Source organism: Mirounga leonina, unplaced genomic scaffold (genome assembly GCF_011800145.1).
Source record: "Mirounga leonina isolate KUSES-001 unplaced genomic scaffold, KU_Mleo_1.0 Mir_127, whole genome shotgun sequence".
In the NCBI taxonomy this organism is placed as follows: Eukaryota; Metazoa; Chordata; class Mammalia; order Carnivora; family Phocidae; genus Mirounga; species Mirounga leonina.
Window position 1 is genome coordinate 56,121,606 of NW_023270316.1, and position 18,741 is coordinate 56,140,346.

The window sequence follows — 18,741 nt, forward strand, 5'->3', positions numbered from 1 at the left end:
TATAAAGAAGTAAAACCTAACTAGTGAGTGGTAAACAGATATGGGACAAGATTTGAATTCACATAAAGTAGGGAAAGCTGAACCTGACAGTCCTCAACTCTGTACCCAAGAATGGGCTAAGTGTCCTCAAGCAGTGCCTTTTTTCCAGTTAAACAAATGTTTTCAAAAGAAACATCCTCAGTTTAGACTTTGGAGATTCCAGGAAATTAAGTTCAAGTTCAATTTAAAGAAATTTCCAAATACATGAGGAAATAAGCCACCAAGAGTAAAAGTCAGCAAAACCAATCAACAGGTACACGTCTCCAAGGATCTAAGATATTAGAATTTTACAGAACATGAAATACCTACTTTACGTGTTTAAAGTAATAAAATATAATTTTATTTTTTTATTTTTTATTTTTTTTAAGATTTTATTTTTATTTATTTGACAGAGAGAGACACAGCGAGAGAGGGAACACAAGCAGGGGGAGTGGGAGAGGGAGAAGCAGGCTCCCCGCTGAGCAGGGAGCCCGATGCGGGACTCGATCCCAGGACGCTGGGATCATGACCTGAGCGGAAGGCAGACACTTAACCATCTGAGCCTAAAATATAATTTTAACTTTAAAAGTGGTTAAGGGCACCTGGGTGGCTCAGTTGGTTGAGCGGCTGCCTTTGGCTCAGGTCATGATCCCGGAGTCCCGGGATAGAGTCCCACATCGGGCTCCCTGCTCGCCGGGGGGTCTGCTTCCCCCTCTGCCCTCTTCCCTCTCGTGCTCTCTGTCTCATTCTCTCTCTCTCAAATAAATAAATAAAATCTTGAAAAAAAAAGTGGTTAAGAAATAAAAGACTATCAAATATGACCCGGCAAATATGAACAAGAAATTTTAAATGAAATTCAATTCAAGAAAGTAAGTGTTAACAGTTGAAATTAACTTGGTGCATGGATTAAACAGACAACTATACACACATGCAGAGGGAACTGAAGACAGTCTTGCATCTATGCAGACAGGAGGTAAACAGATACATACTCTAACATAGACGTATAATCCCTGAGAATTCTGTAAATTCTCAGAAGTAATGAAAGATGCGAATTCAGATGCTGAAAGCTCTACACAAGCTAAGTTATTTACCACCTTGTGGTAAAACTGAAGGACACCACAGACAAGGACAAAGACTTAAAATCATGTAGGGACAAAAAAGCCACTTAAAAGAATAACAAGTCCGCTGCCAGCAACAGTGGGACGGTAACTGAAGACATGTGATTTTGCCCAGCACAACTAACCTGCAAGAACAAGGGAGAAAGAATGTCGTTTCAGAAAAAAGAAAGCAGATAATTCACTTGCCCTAGATTTTCACTAAAGGAACTTGTAAAGGTGGTGCATCAGGACTCCAGGAGCAGGTCCTGGGATGTAAGAAGGAATGGAAGGAAAATATATTAGAAATATGTGGATAAACAAACATGATCTCTATGATCTATGAAATAGTAGTAACAACAATGCCTATGGTGTGGTGTTAAAAAGAAGGTCTAACTAAAACCAGACATCAAAAAATTAGAGATATGGGGCTCCTGCGTGGCTCAGTTGGTTAAGTGTCTGACTCCTGGTTTTGGCTCAGGTCATGATCTCAGGATTGTGAGACCCAGCCCCACATTGGGCTCTGTGCTCAGCAGGGAGTCTGCTTAAGATTCTCTCTCTTGGGGCGCCTGGGTGGCTCAGTCGGTTAAGCGACTGCCTTTGGGTCAGGTCATGATCCCAGAGTCCTGGGATAGAGCCCCGCATTGGGCTCCCTGCTCAGCAGAGAGCCTGCTTCTCCCTTTTCCTTGGCCTGTCTCTCTGCCTACCTGTGCTCTCTGTCTCTCCGTCAAATAAATAAATAAAAAATATCTTAAAAAAAAAAAAAGATTCTCTCTCTTCCTCTCCCTCTGCCTCTCCCCCGCATGCTCGTATATGTGCACACACTCTCTAAAAAAAAAAAAAAAAAGAGAGATGTGATATTTAAATGATACTTTTTATAATAGCAGAAAGAAATATACTCTGTATTTATGGAGAGAAAACTTAAAGCTTGACAAAAAGGTAAAGAAGTTTGAATTAAATGAGAAAGATACATATTCAGGTATAATAAGATTCAATGCCAAAATATATCAGTTCTCCCTAAAAAGAGCTGTATATTCAATGTAGTTCTGGTCAAAACCTCAACAGAGTCTTCTGAAAAACTTGGTAAGCTGGTTATAAAATGTATGGAAAAGCAGAGACTCCAAAATGGCCAAGATAAGCCTGAGAAAGAAGCCTAATATGAAGGGACTTGCTGACCAGATATAAAGACTTATTATCAAGTTAGAGAAAGTAATACAGGTGGTATTAAATGCAAGGAAAGACAAATTAACCAGTGGAAGAGAACTCATAGTCTAGTTACATTCTCATGCATATGTGAAAACTTGGTATCCGACAAAATAGCACTGTGGATCAGTACGGAAAGTGGAGACTTTTCAATAAATGATACTGAGATCTTCGGTCACCTACAGGGGAAAAATGTACAGTTAGATTCCTGCTGTTTGTCACTATCACATATAAAATCATTTCCAGTTGGATTAATGATTTAAATATGAAAAGCAAAACTTTAAAGCCTTTACAAGCAAGTATAGGAGACTAATCTGTATGACTTCATGACAGGGAAAGATACTTTAAGCAAAACAAAAAATATAAACAGTAGAGGCTCCTGGGTGGTTCAGTCAGTTAAGCGTCTGCCTTCAGCTCAGGTCATGATTCCAGGGACCTGGGTTCGAGCCCTGAATCGGGATCCCTGCTCAGCAGGGAGCCTGCTTCTCCTTCTCCCTCTGCTGCTCCCCCTGCTTGTGCTCTCTCTCTCTCTCTGTCAAATAAATAAATAAATAAATAAAATAAAATCTTTAAAATATATATATAAACAGTAGAGCCAAGTTTCATAAATTTGACAAAAGTAGAATCATTCCATGTAATATGACACTGTCAATGAAATTAAGAGACAAGCCATTAAGAAGATATTGCAATGGGTATAGCTGTTGACATATATATGTATGTCTCCTTCAAATCAAAGAAAAGATATAACCAATAAAAAGTGTATAAATGTTAGGAATATGCAATTCACGGATGAGGACACAGAGATCGCTGATAAACATGAAGTGTGTTAAATCTGACTAATAATCAAGGAACTGTGATATCAAACAGCAACAGATTTTTTGTTTACCTGCTTTATTAAGATTAAAAAGATTGACATTAAATGCTGTCATTGGATACCCCAAAACTGGATTATCATATACTATATGATAATAGTAGTAGTTGCTATAAATTGGTGAAAGCTTTGTGGAAGGCAATTGGACAGTATCCTATTTACCCCTTCAAATAGAAATGTAAATCTTCAGAATCTGTCTCATGGAAATAGTTACAAGTGAACACAAAGTTAGGTATAGGGATGATAACTGCAGCCTCAATGTGCATCAATTAAAAAGTGGTAAAATATATTATGGTGTATCCATATTGTGGAATATTATGATGCTATTAATATGAAGCGAAACAAAATGTATTGCAATAGAAAGGTGTCCAAGACATTTTGCTAAATCTCTCTTTTGAGATTTTATACATAGAATTGAACATGTATACATTTTTTACATTACATTTTTATTTTTTAAATCTAAAACTGGTAAATTATACCAATTTTTACACCACCATGAAAGTATGAGTTTCCCTGGTGGTTCTCATCCTCACCAAACTTCTTACTGTCAGACTTTTCCATTTTGCCCATTGATGATTATGAGGTATCTGGCTTCTCTGATTACTAATAAGATTGAGAAGCTCCACTTCTCAATGTTTTCTAGACATTCAAGTTTCTTCTTCTCTGAATAGTCTGTTCATGTGCTAATGTCAATGGACTAAGGGGTTGATGTCTTTTTTTTTTTTAACTGATTTGGGAGCATTTAAAAATATATACAGACACTAATCCTCTACGAGGCTACAATATAGTCCCTTTATTTTTAAAAATAATATATTTATTTTGAATTATAAAAATAATGCATATTTATTATAGAAAATTTGGAAAATACAGAAAAAGATTATAAAGGTATATAAAATTTCTTGTGATCACATTGACCAAGAATAATTACTATTTTCTACTTGGAATCTATCCTTAGAGTGTTTCTTGCTATGCATTTATACTTTTTTGTTTTTGAAAACTAGAATTGCTGTACATACATTTATCTACTTTATTTTTTAGCATTTATTTTTTACTTGTGTATGTTTTAGCTCAATTAGATGGTAAGATCAATAATGACAAAGGCCGTATTTTATACTACTGTGAGTCTCACATAGCATCAAGCACAATGTCTTTTCTTCGGTAGAGATTTCCTAAATATTGACTTGATGTGTCTTGCATTGCAGCGCATCTAGATGCGAATGGTGTCAAGGTCCCAAGTTTGGTGAAGGTTTTCGAGTCATCCAGTCCTGTGACATTTTTGGAACAACACACCTTCCTGTTTTGTTTCTTGTCTGTTCTTCTTCCTGCTATAGAAAAGTAAAGGAAAGCAGTTTTATTTCAGAGAGTATTCCTAGTAGAAGAGTAACTCTAAATTCTGACTTGATAAGTCATGCAATGATTTTGGAGTCCCACTTTAAAAGCCATTAGGGTTTATGTCTATAGTAATTCATTTCTTCGAGAGTACAGCTTCTTTCTTCTGTGACTCCTCTTTGTAATCCCAGCTCCTTATGAAAGTTTGTGACTGTTAGGGAATTGTTGCAGAGTGATTACTTCAGAAGGATTAGTAAAGGTCTTTGGATTTCAGCTAAAATCTAGAAAATTTCTTTTAGAGCATGTTTGCTGTAAAATGAGAAATGATGGAAAATTTTGCAAAAAAGGATTTATCTTAAAACTTGCATTTTGGTGCATCCATTCCAAGTGATGTGATAGCATTTCAAAGTCATCAGTGGGCTTTGTGTCTCAGATGGGCTCAGATGGGTTCAAAGTCAAGTTTTCTTTGCGAATTTCTATGGAAATCCATCCAGTGCCAATCGTCTCAATTGCGGATTGTTTTAGGGAATAAAAGATTCATTCCAGTCCTATATTTAGTTGTTTGAATTCACTACCCAGGCTCTTAGAAAACTGGTACAATCTCTCAGTTATCCTGACCTTCATCTTACAAAGCCTGATTCCATAGACTGGTGCCAGCATTCAACGAGCCTTCAGTGAGAGCCTGGCAAGAAAATAAAGTAAAACTTACAAAATTACATTGCAAAGCAACATACAAATACAGTAGGACTTGAGGCTTTAAGAATTCGTGTTTGGTAAGAGAAAGGTAAAAGCATTTTGATATACAAACAATGAAATTTTAGAGTGGCATAGAATTGTTTCATATTTGGCATATTTTTTATGTGCACTTAAATCCAGAATGTCATTGCGAATGACAAAACTTGATAAAAACAAATGATTGAAATTTATACAGGTATCTTATCTTTAGAGAGTATCAGAAAATACACATTATGTCAGGTGTGTGTGTGTTTCATTTAGTAATATTTAAATCAAAGATAAAATAAACCAGGCAAATATTTTTTCTGACTACTGATTTCAATAAATTAGAATACTTGTATTCTTCTCTTTGAGACTCAGTTCGATTTTAAGCAGAAATAAGAAAACATTGCTTGAGAGGTATACACCATATTCACCAGCAAAAGAATGAAATTATTTATACAGAAGTAACTACCATATCACACATGTAATCCAGAAGGGGATATTTATAGCATAATAACAAATACATGTATTAAAATGTAATATATCCATACTATAAAACAAGATAAAAAATAAGATTAAATCCAAGTGGCATATAGCCTATTAATACTCACCTTTGTCCCTGAAATGATTCTTGGAGGAAAAGGTACATTTGTTTTTTAATTTAAAAAATGTTGATTTTTGCTTTGAGTAACAAGGTGATGTCATATTGAGATAGGGAATAAAATAAATTGAGAGAGGGAAGAAAGAACGGGTTTCAAAGGAAATTACAATATCTTAGAGATGCTGCAGAAAAATGAATATACCTAGACATTTGAACAAATGCAAAATACATTTAGAGCCCAATCTCATTATTTCCTCATGGTTAGTGTAAACCTTGAATCTAAGTGATCTAAGACATACTTATTACACAGAAAATAGAACTAAACCTAAGAAGAAAACAAAGTTCCCCTTGTAATGCCACTCAGTGAAAACCAGAGATAACCATCTTGACATTCGGTTACATGTCTGCCTTTGGCTCAGGTCATGATCCCAGGGTCTTGGGATGGAGTCCCGCATCACGCTCCTTGCTCAGTGGGGGAGCCTGCTTCTCCCTCTGCCTCTGCTTCTCACCCTACCTCGTGTGCAAGCACGCTCTCTCTCTCGCTCTTTCTCTGATATATAAATAAAATCTTAAAAAAAAATAGCAAAAAGATGAACTAAATCTTTAAATAGTTGTAACAAAATTAAATATATATATATATTTACATCATCATTATTATAAGAATTTATTGCTGAAGAATACTTGCATTTGTGTACAAAAATATATCCAAGGATATTTATAATAGTGAAAAATTGGAAACATTCTACGTTTCCATTAGTAGAGAGTTGGTTAAATATGGTAAATCCAACAAGTAATATCATTCAGCCATTTAAAAAATTAGATAGTTCTGTTTTCCCTGATGTGGAAAAATATTTCCAAGTATTTTTAGCAAAATATTTATTAGATAATATAATCACATAATTCAAAATTCAAAAGGTACAGAAGAGTAGACCTTAAAAATTCTTTAACCCCAATGCTCTGCCATCTATTTCCCATCTCAAAGGCAATCAGTGATATCAAGTCTTTTGTATTCTTCCAGGATATTTTATATATCTGTAAGCTAATAAGTAAATATATTTCTTTCCTACTATTTATACAATATTAACAAATAGATATACTCCTTTCTAGACCTTTCCATTTAATATGATGTCACAGAGGTAGTTCCACATCAGTCCATTATTACCCTATAATATTTTTTATGATTGCATATTATTCCATCAAGAAACATATATACTTTATTTTACCAGTTCAGTACAAATGAACTTTCAGCTTTTCATAACCTCTTGCTATGAAAAAAAAATGTTGCATGAATAACCTTGTCATTTGCACATGTTTAAATATATTTGTGGGATAAATCCTTAAAGGTGAAGTTGCTGGATCAAAAGGCATGTGCATTTATATTTAAGTGGGGGGTTGGGGGGAATATATATTTACTGTATTCAGTTTTGATTAGGTAATACTAACATATCATACCCAGTTCAAATAAGATTTCGGTCAGAGTGAAAATTAAGTCTATTTCATATTAATTTCCTCCAGATGCCAGTTCTTCTCAGAGGCAAACATTGCTGCCAGCTTCTTGTGTTTGCCTCCAGGGAAATTCTAAGCACATAGAAGCACAGACCTGTATACAGAAGAAACTTCCTTACTCTAGTATGTTTTTAAAAGAAATGTTTTGCATCATTTTCTATAGCAGCAATATTAACTTCATTTGTAAGCTTCTTAGAAATGCAGAATCTCAGATCCACCCCAAACGTACTAGGATCAGAATCTCTGGGGATGGTATCCAGGAATCTTCACAATCACTCTCTCCAGATGATTCTGCCGCTCACTAACATTCAGATTCTCTGGTCTCCAGAGGTCAGAAGACTCACACCAAGATGTCGGAGAAAGAAAAGGTGTGGGTTTTGGTGTAATGCACTTTATTGTCTTCTCATTTAGTCTCAGCCATAAACTGTCATCCTTGAGATCTCATCCTATAAAAATAATCCAGGAATGTTATCCCAGGATGAGCTTAACATTCAAAAATTGATCAGTGTAAGCCACTGGACATCCAGAACTCCATGAGTACCAGAGGCAGGAGAACAGAGACAGGTGAATGTTTCTCTCTCTAGTGTTCATTATCCTTGTCCAAAACACCTCAATAAGCAGGTCCTGGTCCCTCTGCTTTCCTTCACTTGCCTTGCCTTCCATTTCTTCTTCCACTCCCCTTTCCTCCCTCCTTTCATTGTTTTCTCTGGGCCTCTGTTTTTCCCTGTTTTCATTCCCGATGTAGAGAGTGCTTAATTCAATTGACACATGAAGGAGGACCAGGGATCACTGAAGTAGTTTGCCTGTAAATACTCAAGATAATCCTAAATCATCCTATAACAGCAAGTGCGTGTGTGAGCATGTATCCATGCATACATAGAAGAGGGCTGGAGAAGCGGTACGGATGATAAACAATGGGTTTCTGGTTACCTCTGGGAATTGGAATCTGGGGGCTGGGAATAAGATCCTGTACTTTCTACTCTGTGACTGTTTCCACTTCAGTTTGTTTGAATTGCAGTTTAAGTATGCATTATTCTAACAAACATAAAAATATTTTCATTTTTAATGGGATCATGTAATGGTGACATTTTCTTTCTTTCTTCCCTCGATCATATATTGAAAACATTTTTTGAGGTTATTTATATCCAATATTGTTAAGTCGTCATGGGAGTGCCTTAACTTGATTATCTAAACTTCTCTTGTTCAATAAACTATCTTCAGTGTTTATCTATTGTAAACAACAACAGGATTTAACAAATATAATAAAAACTAAAGCTAAATCTTTGCCAAAATCTAGATTTGTTTTGGGTTTGATTTTAATAAAAATTTCTGACACTAAGATTGCTAGACGGACTTTGTGCAGAGGTTTAAGCTTTTTATTCTTAGGATGAAATTGTTACCCTCATATCAGTTTAGCTTTTCCCCAGCAGTGTGTGAGATGCCCTTTTACCCAAACCCACAACGTCATTGATTTTAGTTAACTAATTAACTATATTCATTGCCAATTAGATAGACAGAAAACATATACGATTAATCTACTTTCTTTTATTACTAATAAAGTTGATTTGAGTTCCACGCTAAATAGTCATGAGTCTATCATCTTTTGTGATTTTTTTCTTTATATCTTTTTCTGACGTTTCTATTGATATGTTCATCTTGTTGGTTTGTAATGCTTTATATATGTTGAGAATATTAACCTTCTGTCATGTATGGTGAAAGTTTTTTTTTCTCCATTTACTACCGGCCTTTAATTTTTATTCAAAGTGGGGAGTTTTTTGACATGAAGATTTTAAATTTTAGGTTGTAAAATCATGGATGAGCCTGGAGGATGTTATGCTAAGTGAAATAAGCCAGACACCGAATGAAAAATACTGTCTGATCTCTCATATATGCAGGGTCTAAAAAAGTCGAAGTCACAGAAGTAGGGAGTAGAATAGTGGTTACCGGGGGCTGGGGTTTAGGGAAAATGGGCAGATGTTGGTCAAAATCAATCTATTCCCTTATGTTTTTGTCTTATATTGTTAAGCTTAGCAAGTCTGTCTCTCATAAACTGCCCTTCCAACAACACACCGTGACAATTTGAAGGATTCCACAGTGTCACTGTCTGCCAGAGATACCAGAGGTGGAAATGGGGGAGCACCGGTCCTCAACCAAGGCAGCCCAGAGCATTCTCCAGCCCAGGCTGGTGCAGCTGCAGTGAGCCTTCCAGGTGGTACCACTTGGGACCTGCACCTCCTGCAGGCTCTGGGGTCAAGGGCCTGAGGCCCCAGAGTTGATTGCTCAGGAAGCTTGAGAGTCCTGTTTCAAAGTGGTGACTGGGCCCTTTATAGGCCAACCACTCTTTGGTAATGCTCCATCCCTACCAAACTCCCAAACTCAGGGTCCTTACTTCCAATAAGGTCAAGGAAAGCAGAGATGGAGTGACGTGGCTGAGGCTCCTCGGTGCATTACAGGACTGGCTAACGAGGTACCTAGTGCAGGCCTTGGCCCAGAGCAGGTGCTCTGAAAAGGGTATCTCATATCTTTAATGTCAGAATGTGTATTTTCCCAGACTCAACCCAATTCTCCCTTCTCCTATACCATGATGGCTGCCTTCAAGGGTGTTATGGTTTGTCTTTTTATATAGATTTTAAACACAGATTTCTCCAATTTCTTCTATTTTTAAATTATCAGCAGAAGGACATTTCCAATGGATTGAATGTCAATTGAAGATCTCTGAATTTTTTTTTTATTTGTTGTTTGCATTGCATTTAAGGGAGGGGGAGGATGTAGAGATTAATGGCAAAAATTGATTCTTTTTTTCTATTTTCCCCAAGTTGTGCTTAGTTAAGCACTTCTAATCTTTAAATAGCATTCCTTTGGCTAGCAAACAACGCAACTGTTCCAAAGACAACTAATCTCAGAAATCCATAACTGCACAAATCAAGAATGCCAACCCATTTGACGATCTAGCCACTCTTTTCTAACACATCAGGAATTCCTGTTTTTCACCAATAAGAAATGATATATGTTTGATCAGAAAATGGTAGTTGGAGGACATATGTGTGGGAGGCCAAAGGGCCCTTCTGCTGCATACCTCTGGGGAGACCTGAAGATGCTTTGTTTTGTAGTGGAAGAAAGAAAAATAATAATCACATTAGCATTATTTGAATAAAACGTTCAAACTAGTGTTCCCTGGAGATCTTTTTTTTTTTTTTTTAATTGAGTTCTATTCACCAGTGATTTATTGAGCACCTACTAGATGCCAGGAGCCATGAAATATAGGCTCTTTGGATAAGGTATCCTGTGGAATGTTCTTTGATAGAGGTGTACCCAGCATGGTGGGAGCACAGTGAAGTATCACAGAGTCAGTTATAGAGATTCAAGGAAGATTTCCTAAGGGGATATCTGTCAAGCCAAGCGAACAGGGTTAATGTTGTAAAGTTTACAGCAGAGAATTTTGGGAGACGAGGCTTAAGGCTAGAGAAATGAACAGGGTGGGTCATGAGGCTCTCACGCGACGTGCTAAGAAGTGTCATTAGCTGCTAAGGAGTCATTGAAGATTTTAACAGAAGAATAACATGATGAAATGTGTATTTTAAATAGACTGGAAAATTCAGAGAAGGTGCTGGGGTTTTCCACCAGGCATGACAGTACTAGTAGGGAGGAAAAATTTTCCAGAAATATTTAGAATGTAAAATTGGCAGAAAGGATGTTGGGAATGAAGGAGAAGGGGAGCCCCTGGAATGATTCCCTTGATTTCTGTTTCATGGGAGGAAGAAGTTTGAAAAAAATCTTAACTCCACTCAGTTCACCAAGCCTATAACTGTCATACAAAAAAGCCCAAAAAACAAAAAGAAAAACCAATTTTATAGAACCGATATGATATTTCAAAACTGCATATTGGTTTTAATTCATGTTCTGTTCTCTTCTGGACACTAAAGTGGAATTGAGGCTAATTTAGGCAAATGTCACTTCTGTCCAACAAAACAAGGGTGATTATTCTCTTTGTAAAAGGATTCTTTGTTTCGTAAAATAAATCTTTATATGACACCTTTAAATCATCAGCTCTAGGGGCTCCTGGGTGGCTCAGTTGGTTAAGCGTCTGCCTTCGGCTCAGGTCATGATCTCAGGGTCCTGGGGATGGAGCCCAGAGTTGGGCTCCCTGCTCGGCGGGAAGGCTGCTTCTCCCTCTGCCTCCCCCCACCCCGCCCCATGCCACCCCGTGCCTCCACTTGTGCTCTCCCTCTCTCTCTCAAATAAATAAAATCTTTAAAAATAAATAGTCTGCTCTAAGTATAATTTAATATTCTGCTCCTCAGAAATATACCTCTTTTATAAAAACAGACATATACATACTTTTGAGTTGATTTGTGGGTTTTTTTTCCAACACTGTTTTTTGTTTGTTTGTTTGTTTTAGAGTAAGTGGCAGGTCAATATTTTCTCAGATGAATTTATTCATTTATTTGTTGATTTATTTATTCATTCATTCAGTTCACAAATATTTTTTGAGTTCTTATTGTATGCCAGATACTGTCCTAGACACTCCAACGGTAGCAGTGAATGAAACAGACAAAAGTTCCTGTCCTCATGGAATTTGCATTCTAATAAATTGTCCCTTTTTTTCTTTTTAAAAAATAGGGTATGTTATTTTCCCTTTTGCGGTTTTTAAGGTATTTTCTGGCACAGTGCCTGGCACATGGCAGTGGCTTTCTATATATTTATTCAATTGAAAAAATTCTCCACAAAACAGAAAGTGACTCTCATAATATCTTGCATAAATGACTTCACAATTTTAAATATTCTGATCTATTGTCAGACTCAGATGAGATGCCAGACTATATATTCTCATTTAAAAAACAATTCAGATATTTGCTCACAGTCTTTAAGTTATTTATCAGGAGAAAAAGACACTAAGATTTGAATACTCCAAATTTGCTCACTTAATCTCTCATCAAATAGTGAAATGTCTTGGCATCACTTCAGACTCTTACATACTATTCATTGTAAAGCAGATTACATTGTCTAAATATTTTATAATTTGCCAAGCACTTTCATATACCAAAGGAAAGAAGGGATTTTTAAAGCCATCATGTTTTTAGTTATTACCTGTGTGTCATGGAAGATGGATTACCCGCCACATTTCCTTTTTCCTTTTCCTCTTTTGGAATAGAATCCTGCTTTTTTAACTAGACACAGCTGCCTCCCAGTATAAAAATACTATGTTTCCCAGGCTCCCTTGAAGCTAGATCCAGTCACTAACTTAGGGCAATGCAGTGTCAGTGAAAGCAATGGTAGGATACCAGGAAGGCTGGTTAAAGGGAACAGGTTGATTTGATCTCTCCCCGTTCCTCCAGCCTAGAATGCAGACAGGATAGCTGGAGTTCCAGTAGCCATTTTGGGCCATAAGGTGACCTTGAAAATAGAAAGTAGGAGCCTAGGTCCTTCATGACATCATAAGCCTCAATATCAGACCTGTATGCCCACCTTGTACGTGAAAAGAACCCAATTTCTATCTTGTTTTAGTCACCAACCACCAATATTTTGGGCTTTTCTCCTATCTCCAGCCAAACTTAATCTAACAAATACAGCTTGTAATACACTCCCATCAACTGCTTCAGGAAAGAGTCATATAGTCCCTCTACTAGAGTAATGTGTTTTTAGCTCATTTCTTTTTCCTTTCAAGTTGCTCTTAGCTACTCTTTTTTTTTTTAGATTTCTTTCTTTATTTTAGAGGGGGGAGGGGCAGAGGGAGAAGGAGGGAGAGTCTTAAGCAGACTCCTGATGGAGTGAGGAGCCCAATGTGGGCTTCATCTCAGGACCCTAAGATCACGACCAAAACCAAGAATTAGAAGCTCAACCTCGTCAGACACTGGTCTATATGCCCTATGGGCAAGGAAGAAATCAACTACTTCTGGTCAAATTATTTTCCTTTTTGTACTCTGTATACCTCTGAAAAGGGGGGGGGGGGGAAGTCTTCTAAACCAACAAACCAAGAAAACCTAGGAACAGCATGTAAGCATGTAAGGTCTGCTCTGTTCTGAGTGTCCAACATCTACTAGAATAAAAATGCCTAGCCCCACCTCATCATAGTCCCTGCTCACTGCAGACTTTACTAAGCAAAACCCTTATGTTCTCACCCTTTTCTGCCTCTGAATTCTTGTTAAAATAATTTGCCAGACAGCTTCTCTTTGTTGACATGTTAGCACCTTATGCATGTATTTGATATCACCTCTTCTTAGGTTGCTAAGCTCTTGTTTGGTGCTGGTTAGTAACTGTAATAGGATGCTAATATGGGACTCTTGCTGTTTCCATTTTTAAATGCTCAAAATAAAATGATAAGTTTCCAAATTGAGGTATCATACAGAACATTCCAAATCAAAGAGCTAGGAAAGAAGGTGGACAAAACTAATTTTGGGGCGCCTGCGTGGCTCAGTGGTTGAGCATCTGCCTTGGGCTCAGGTGGTGATCTCGGGGTCCTGGGATCATAACCTACATCAGGCTTCCTGTTGAGCGGGGAGTCTGCTTCTCTGCTTTTCCCGCTCCCTCTGCCTCCCTGCTGCTTGTGCTCTCTCTCTCTCTCTCTCTGTCAAATAAATAAGCAAAATCTTTAAAAACAAATCAAAACCAGATTTGTGACAGCTAGTTCCAGCTGCAGTGGCAGATCCCTACTGAGTGGGGGACTCTCCAAGAAAGCCACAAAACTGCCCCAGACAGAGTCAGCTTTGAGCATCCACCAAGGCCAGAAGGCACAATGCCTGATCACGACAGTGCCAGTGACAAAGAGTGTGTCCTCTTCTCCCGATCCCTTTTGGAAAGGGTCAGAAATTGCCACTAAGCGATGGGGGAGTATGCTGGAGGAGGGCAGCCAGGGGGTGACCTGCCCAGTTGACCGGAACCTTCCCCCACTGTGGGTTTCAGGCCTGAGCCAATGCTATTCTCACTTGCTTAAGAGCTTCCTGTGTGATTGTCACACTGGACTGGGTGCTTTGCTGTGACAAAGCTCTTCTGACCCAAAAGGGCAGGAAGGACTTCCAGCATCTACCAGAGATTTCATGCAGAGGCAGGAAAGAACCAGTCCTTAGAAGAGGTTATAAAGGGCCCGGGAAAGAAAGGGCCAAGTTACTCCATGCTGCCCCCAGCTGCCTCCACCCTTCACCGGGTCTCCTTGCTCAGAAAAGCAGCCACACCAGCTTCACCATCCGGCCCCTCGGCCCCTCGTGGCCACAGGCAATGCTCGCGTCCAGGGCACTGGAACTACCTGTCCCTTTGGAGGGAATTTCTATCCTAGCTGCTCCTGAAAATTGGAATGGATGTTTCCTGACACCTGGAGCATGAGAAGAAGAGGGGTCAGCGTCCTCAAAGTGTCACATCAAGTTTGAAATGTCTGACCCTCCTCAACATTTCCACAGCAACTTGCTGGATATGTTCCATCACTGGGAAAATCTGAACCAGTTAACATTTTCAGTATGTTTCAAATTCTGCAGAAGCCATGGATATGTGCAAAATAGGATTATGACTAGATTTCTCTTAAGTTGATTTTTTATGGGAGAAATGGGCATATTCCTCAGGAACTCAGCCAGGCACTTATCATAATTTTTTAAAGTTTGGTGAGAACAATGGGCTTACTTAGAACTGTAGAAATAACAGCTTGATGTTCTTCCTTTATTTTTCTCTAGCTCAGTTTCACATAGCTTAGGGGTTGTATACATTTTTGTACTAAAAAGAGATGCACATTAATTGCATTTTTTGATCCCTGAGTCACTCTTGCCTCTGTCATACCCTTTCAATTTGAAAAGTGAGGCACTAAAAAGTAAGGATTACCCAAGTCATTTATAGTAATGCAAAATTTGGCTCAACAACCAGATCAATAGTCTCCATAAAGCCTAGGACAGATATAGAGACAGTTTACAAGAAGTCATTATCTAATTGGGAAATATCTGCTCAGACACCAGATTTCCAATTGACCTTAACCGAGGATTCTCTTGGCCCAGAAAGCATAATAGACAGTCCTTAAAACACGGGCATTTCTTTGTAACATCATACATCATAGAAAGAATTGCCTTAACTGGAACTTTCCAATTTCATTTCCCCTTCTATTTGGCAATATGCCAAAATGATCTACTGTATTCCTTTTGGTGAAGCTCAAGGAGCCCTCAAATGTCCCTGTATTTGGATTCCAACTGCACTCATTCCATTAGGATAATAGAGGGTGTTTGTTATCATGACTATTAGATCTAGCTCCTTGCCTGACCAACCACCCCCCCGGCCTTTGACTGAGCAAGTAGAATTACAGCTGTTAGTAGTTCTCAGTGGACACTGAGTGTATAGTATTTCCTGTGTAAAGACAAACAAGCTTAAAAGAAGTAGGAAAATAATATTATTTTATAAAGGTAACAGGGATGCCATTAAGCACTATCTCAGCCTGAGGGTCTAGATCTTGCTCAGTCTGGCAGGACACCTGCCCAAGCACAGGATAGAGAGCTCCCCTGATGCTCCTTTTGGGTTTCCAGGTATCCTGGGAAGTTGTGGGGAGGTGTCTGCACAGGGACAGAAGCAAGCCTGTGTCACTGCTAGGGGTCGCCCCTGTTAATCCGGCAGCTGGCAAGGCACAGGGGCAGGGGCAGCCAGCTTTCTCCTGCATGCAGCTTGGAGATGGAGGGGATAGTGGTCTCCATACGGGTGAAGGCTGGGTGGTCAGGGATGAAGATACCATTCAAGGTGGCTTCTGGGTACATGCGAGGGCCCTAGCACAGGCCTACCAGTCTACACCTCTGGACCTTCCTCTCACCCCCCTGACAGTCTCTCCTCCCCATTCTGACCACTCTCTCTTGCTCAGGGCCCAAGTCCCTGGGTCTCCATCCCATAACCACTAGAGCTCTCTCTTCTCTATTCTCTGTGAGTTCCTGGGGCACACCATCTTTACTGCCTTCCCAAACAGCTGTATTCTCCTTTTCCTTCATAAGAGAACGTGATTTCCATATCTAAACAACAGCCCACAAATCCCAGCCAAAGCCAATCTGGATTCCCTTTCCTTGCGGGCCCAGAAAGTTCCGTCTTCAAAGCTCTTTGAAAGCCTTCAAATAGACCCATATCCTAGCTCTATAGCAGTGTCTGCTGAGAAAGGTTGGTAAGCCCATGCTAAACGCGTAATTCCAGGAACAGGGAGCTCACCAGAATGTTCCCTCAAGAGAACACTAAGTTGGTGCAGAAGTATCCCATAAAAATAATATGTGCAGTTTTCTTATGTCAAAGAAGTCCTTACCCTTTTTTATGACAGTATGTCTGAATTAAATCAAGATCTCTAATTTACATAACTTTGAGACATCTTAAGTGATCTGTTTCAAGAGCTGAATGGGAAGTGGGTGAACCAAAGCTTTAACTTTGCTCAAGCACACAGCTCGATCAATGCCTGAAATTACTATGCCGCGATGTTGCAGTAATTTTTATCTGGAAACAGTCTTATTTTTCATCACTTATGATGCCTAATGATTGTCACGTACACATTGTGTGCCAGTTCTCCATTATTTTGTTTCTCACATCACTCCATAGTTTCTATTAATAGCTTGATTTTACAGGTGAGGAAGCTGAAAGCCTGAGTTTTAAAGTGATGGATTCTGAACCGTATCATTTCAGGCTTACAAACATAAACATGTTTAGGGCTCCAGATACAGGAAGCCAATTTGCTTTCTGGAAAATCTGTACCTCCCACCTATATACACACCACACGCTCACCAACACAGGGAGGATTGTCTTTTGAAGTAGTTAATCAGTCGACAGAGGAAAACCGTACCCTATTGTGGTTATTTCAATGGTCTTTATTTGAAATTCCCTATTTTCTAATAGTTTAATTTTGTAATCCTTCTGAATTCTGTGGAGAGCCAACATGACAGAAATCCTCAACAAAAATGATGAAATGCTTCCCTCTTCTACCAGGAGCCAGCCTTAACCAGCCTTAGCCATTTTATTTTTTAAAGGAAAGGAACAATTTAGAAAAAGGAGAAGCTAAAAGCAACCCACGTTTCCACAGCTCGTTCCAGAAGTAGGAACAGCTTGTTCACGCTGAGGAACCAGGAGGAAGTTTGCTCTGCCCCCCTTCTCCAGAGCCCACGTCAGCGCCCGCATCAGCACCAGCAGCGCTGGAGATGGAGAAGCTGAGCGCGCTGACCCACGTGACCAGAAGCCTGTGGGCCCGGAGGGACCTACGGAAAGAGGCGGAGCCTCACTCCGCTTCTTCTCCTCATAGAAACTCCTCACTGGCAGTGGTCATGTCGTGGTGTCTCCGCATGCTGAGAATTGTATGGATCTTAATGAACACGTGCTCGTCAAACCTGCAAATCCCAATAGTTGTACTTGGCTATAGGGGAAGTGGGTCAAACGGAGGCGCTCACTCCTGCTGCAGTGGCTTTCACGCTGCATCAAAGGGTTGTGTCAAACAGGATGATGGGTGTTGCAAGGGGCAGAGACCACAAACCGTCTGCCACCACCACCAGTCACCACGGAAGCTCACTGTTGCTTCTCTCTCAACCCTTTCCTGGTAAATAACATCTGACGCATTGCAAGAGGGCAGCACTTTCTGGAAAGACTGCAGCTCTAACTAGAATGTATGATCAGGCACGAGAAAAAAATACCAGATTGCCAGCTATGTTTGAGGACATTTGCATTCCTGAGTGTGATGGGTCCCAAATGCAAATCATTGCTTTTGGTTCAGCTCTACCCCAACTAGCTAAAAGGCATTGAGAAGCAGCAAGAGAGAGGCTACACCGTCCAAAGGAGCAGCCTTTCTGTTTTGGTTGGCTTGTGTTGAGAACATTCTGCCAAAGAATACCACTATGAGGCGTGTCCTCCAAAAAGCTGCATCTTCCTAAAAATGATGATGTAGAGACCACTCAGGGGGAGCAGGAACAACGTTCAGATGAAAGGTCTATTCATTTCCTATAGCAGCTGTAACATTATCACAGATCAGTAGCTTAAAACAACACACTTGTATTATCTTAGTGTTCTGGGGCTCTGAAGTCTAAAATGGGTTTTACTGGGTTGATGTCAAGGTGTCAGCAAAGGTATGTTCCTTCTGGAGGCTCTAGGGATAAGTCCATTTTCTTGCCTTTTCCAGCTTCTAGAGGCTGCCTACATTCCTTGGCTCATGGCCCCATCTGCCGTCTTCAAAGCCAGCAGTGGCAGGCTCAGTAATCCTCACACTGCCGTCTCTCTGATTCTTCCTCTTCTATGTCCTTCTTCTAAGGACCCTTGTGATTACACTGGGCCACCCAGATAATGCAGGATAATCTCCTCAAGATCAGCTGATTAGCAACCTTAATTCCCTCTGAAACCTTAATTGCCCCATTGCCAGGTAACATCACGTAGTCACCGGTTCCAGGAATTTGAATGGTGACATCTTTGGGGCGGGGGCATTATTCTGCCTA

At 39.4% G+C, this 18,741-nt stretch overlaps 1 protein-coding gene across 1 annotated transcript in view; it reads left to right on the forward strand.

The window, feature by feature from the left end:
- Nucleotides 1-4,632, forward strand: part of LRRC63 (leucine rich repeat containing 63) — a 42,806-nt gene extending 38,174 nt beyond the window's left edge. The window contains exon 9 of the mRNA XM_035003805.1: nt 4,389-4,632. Within this exon, the coding sequence (XP_034859696.1) occupies nt 4,389-4,632 (244 nt within the window). The remainder of the gene's footprint in view (nt 1-4,388) is intronic.
- The last annotated feature ends 14,109 nt before the right edge of the window (nt 4,633-18,741 follow it).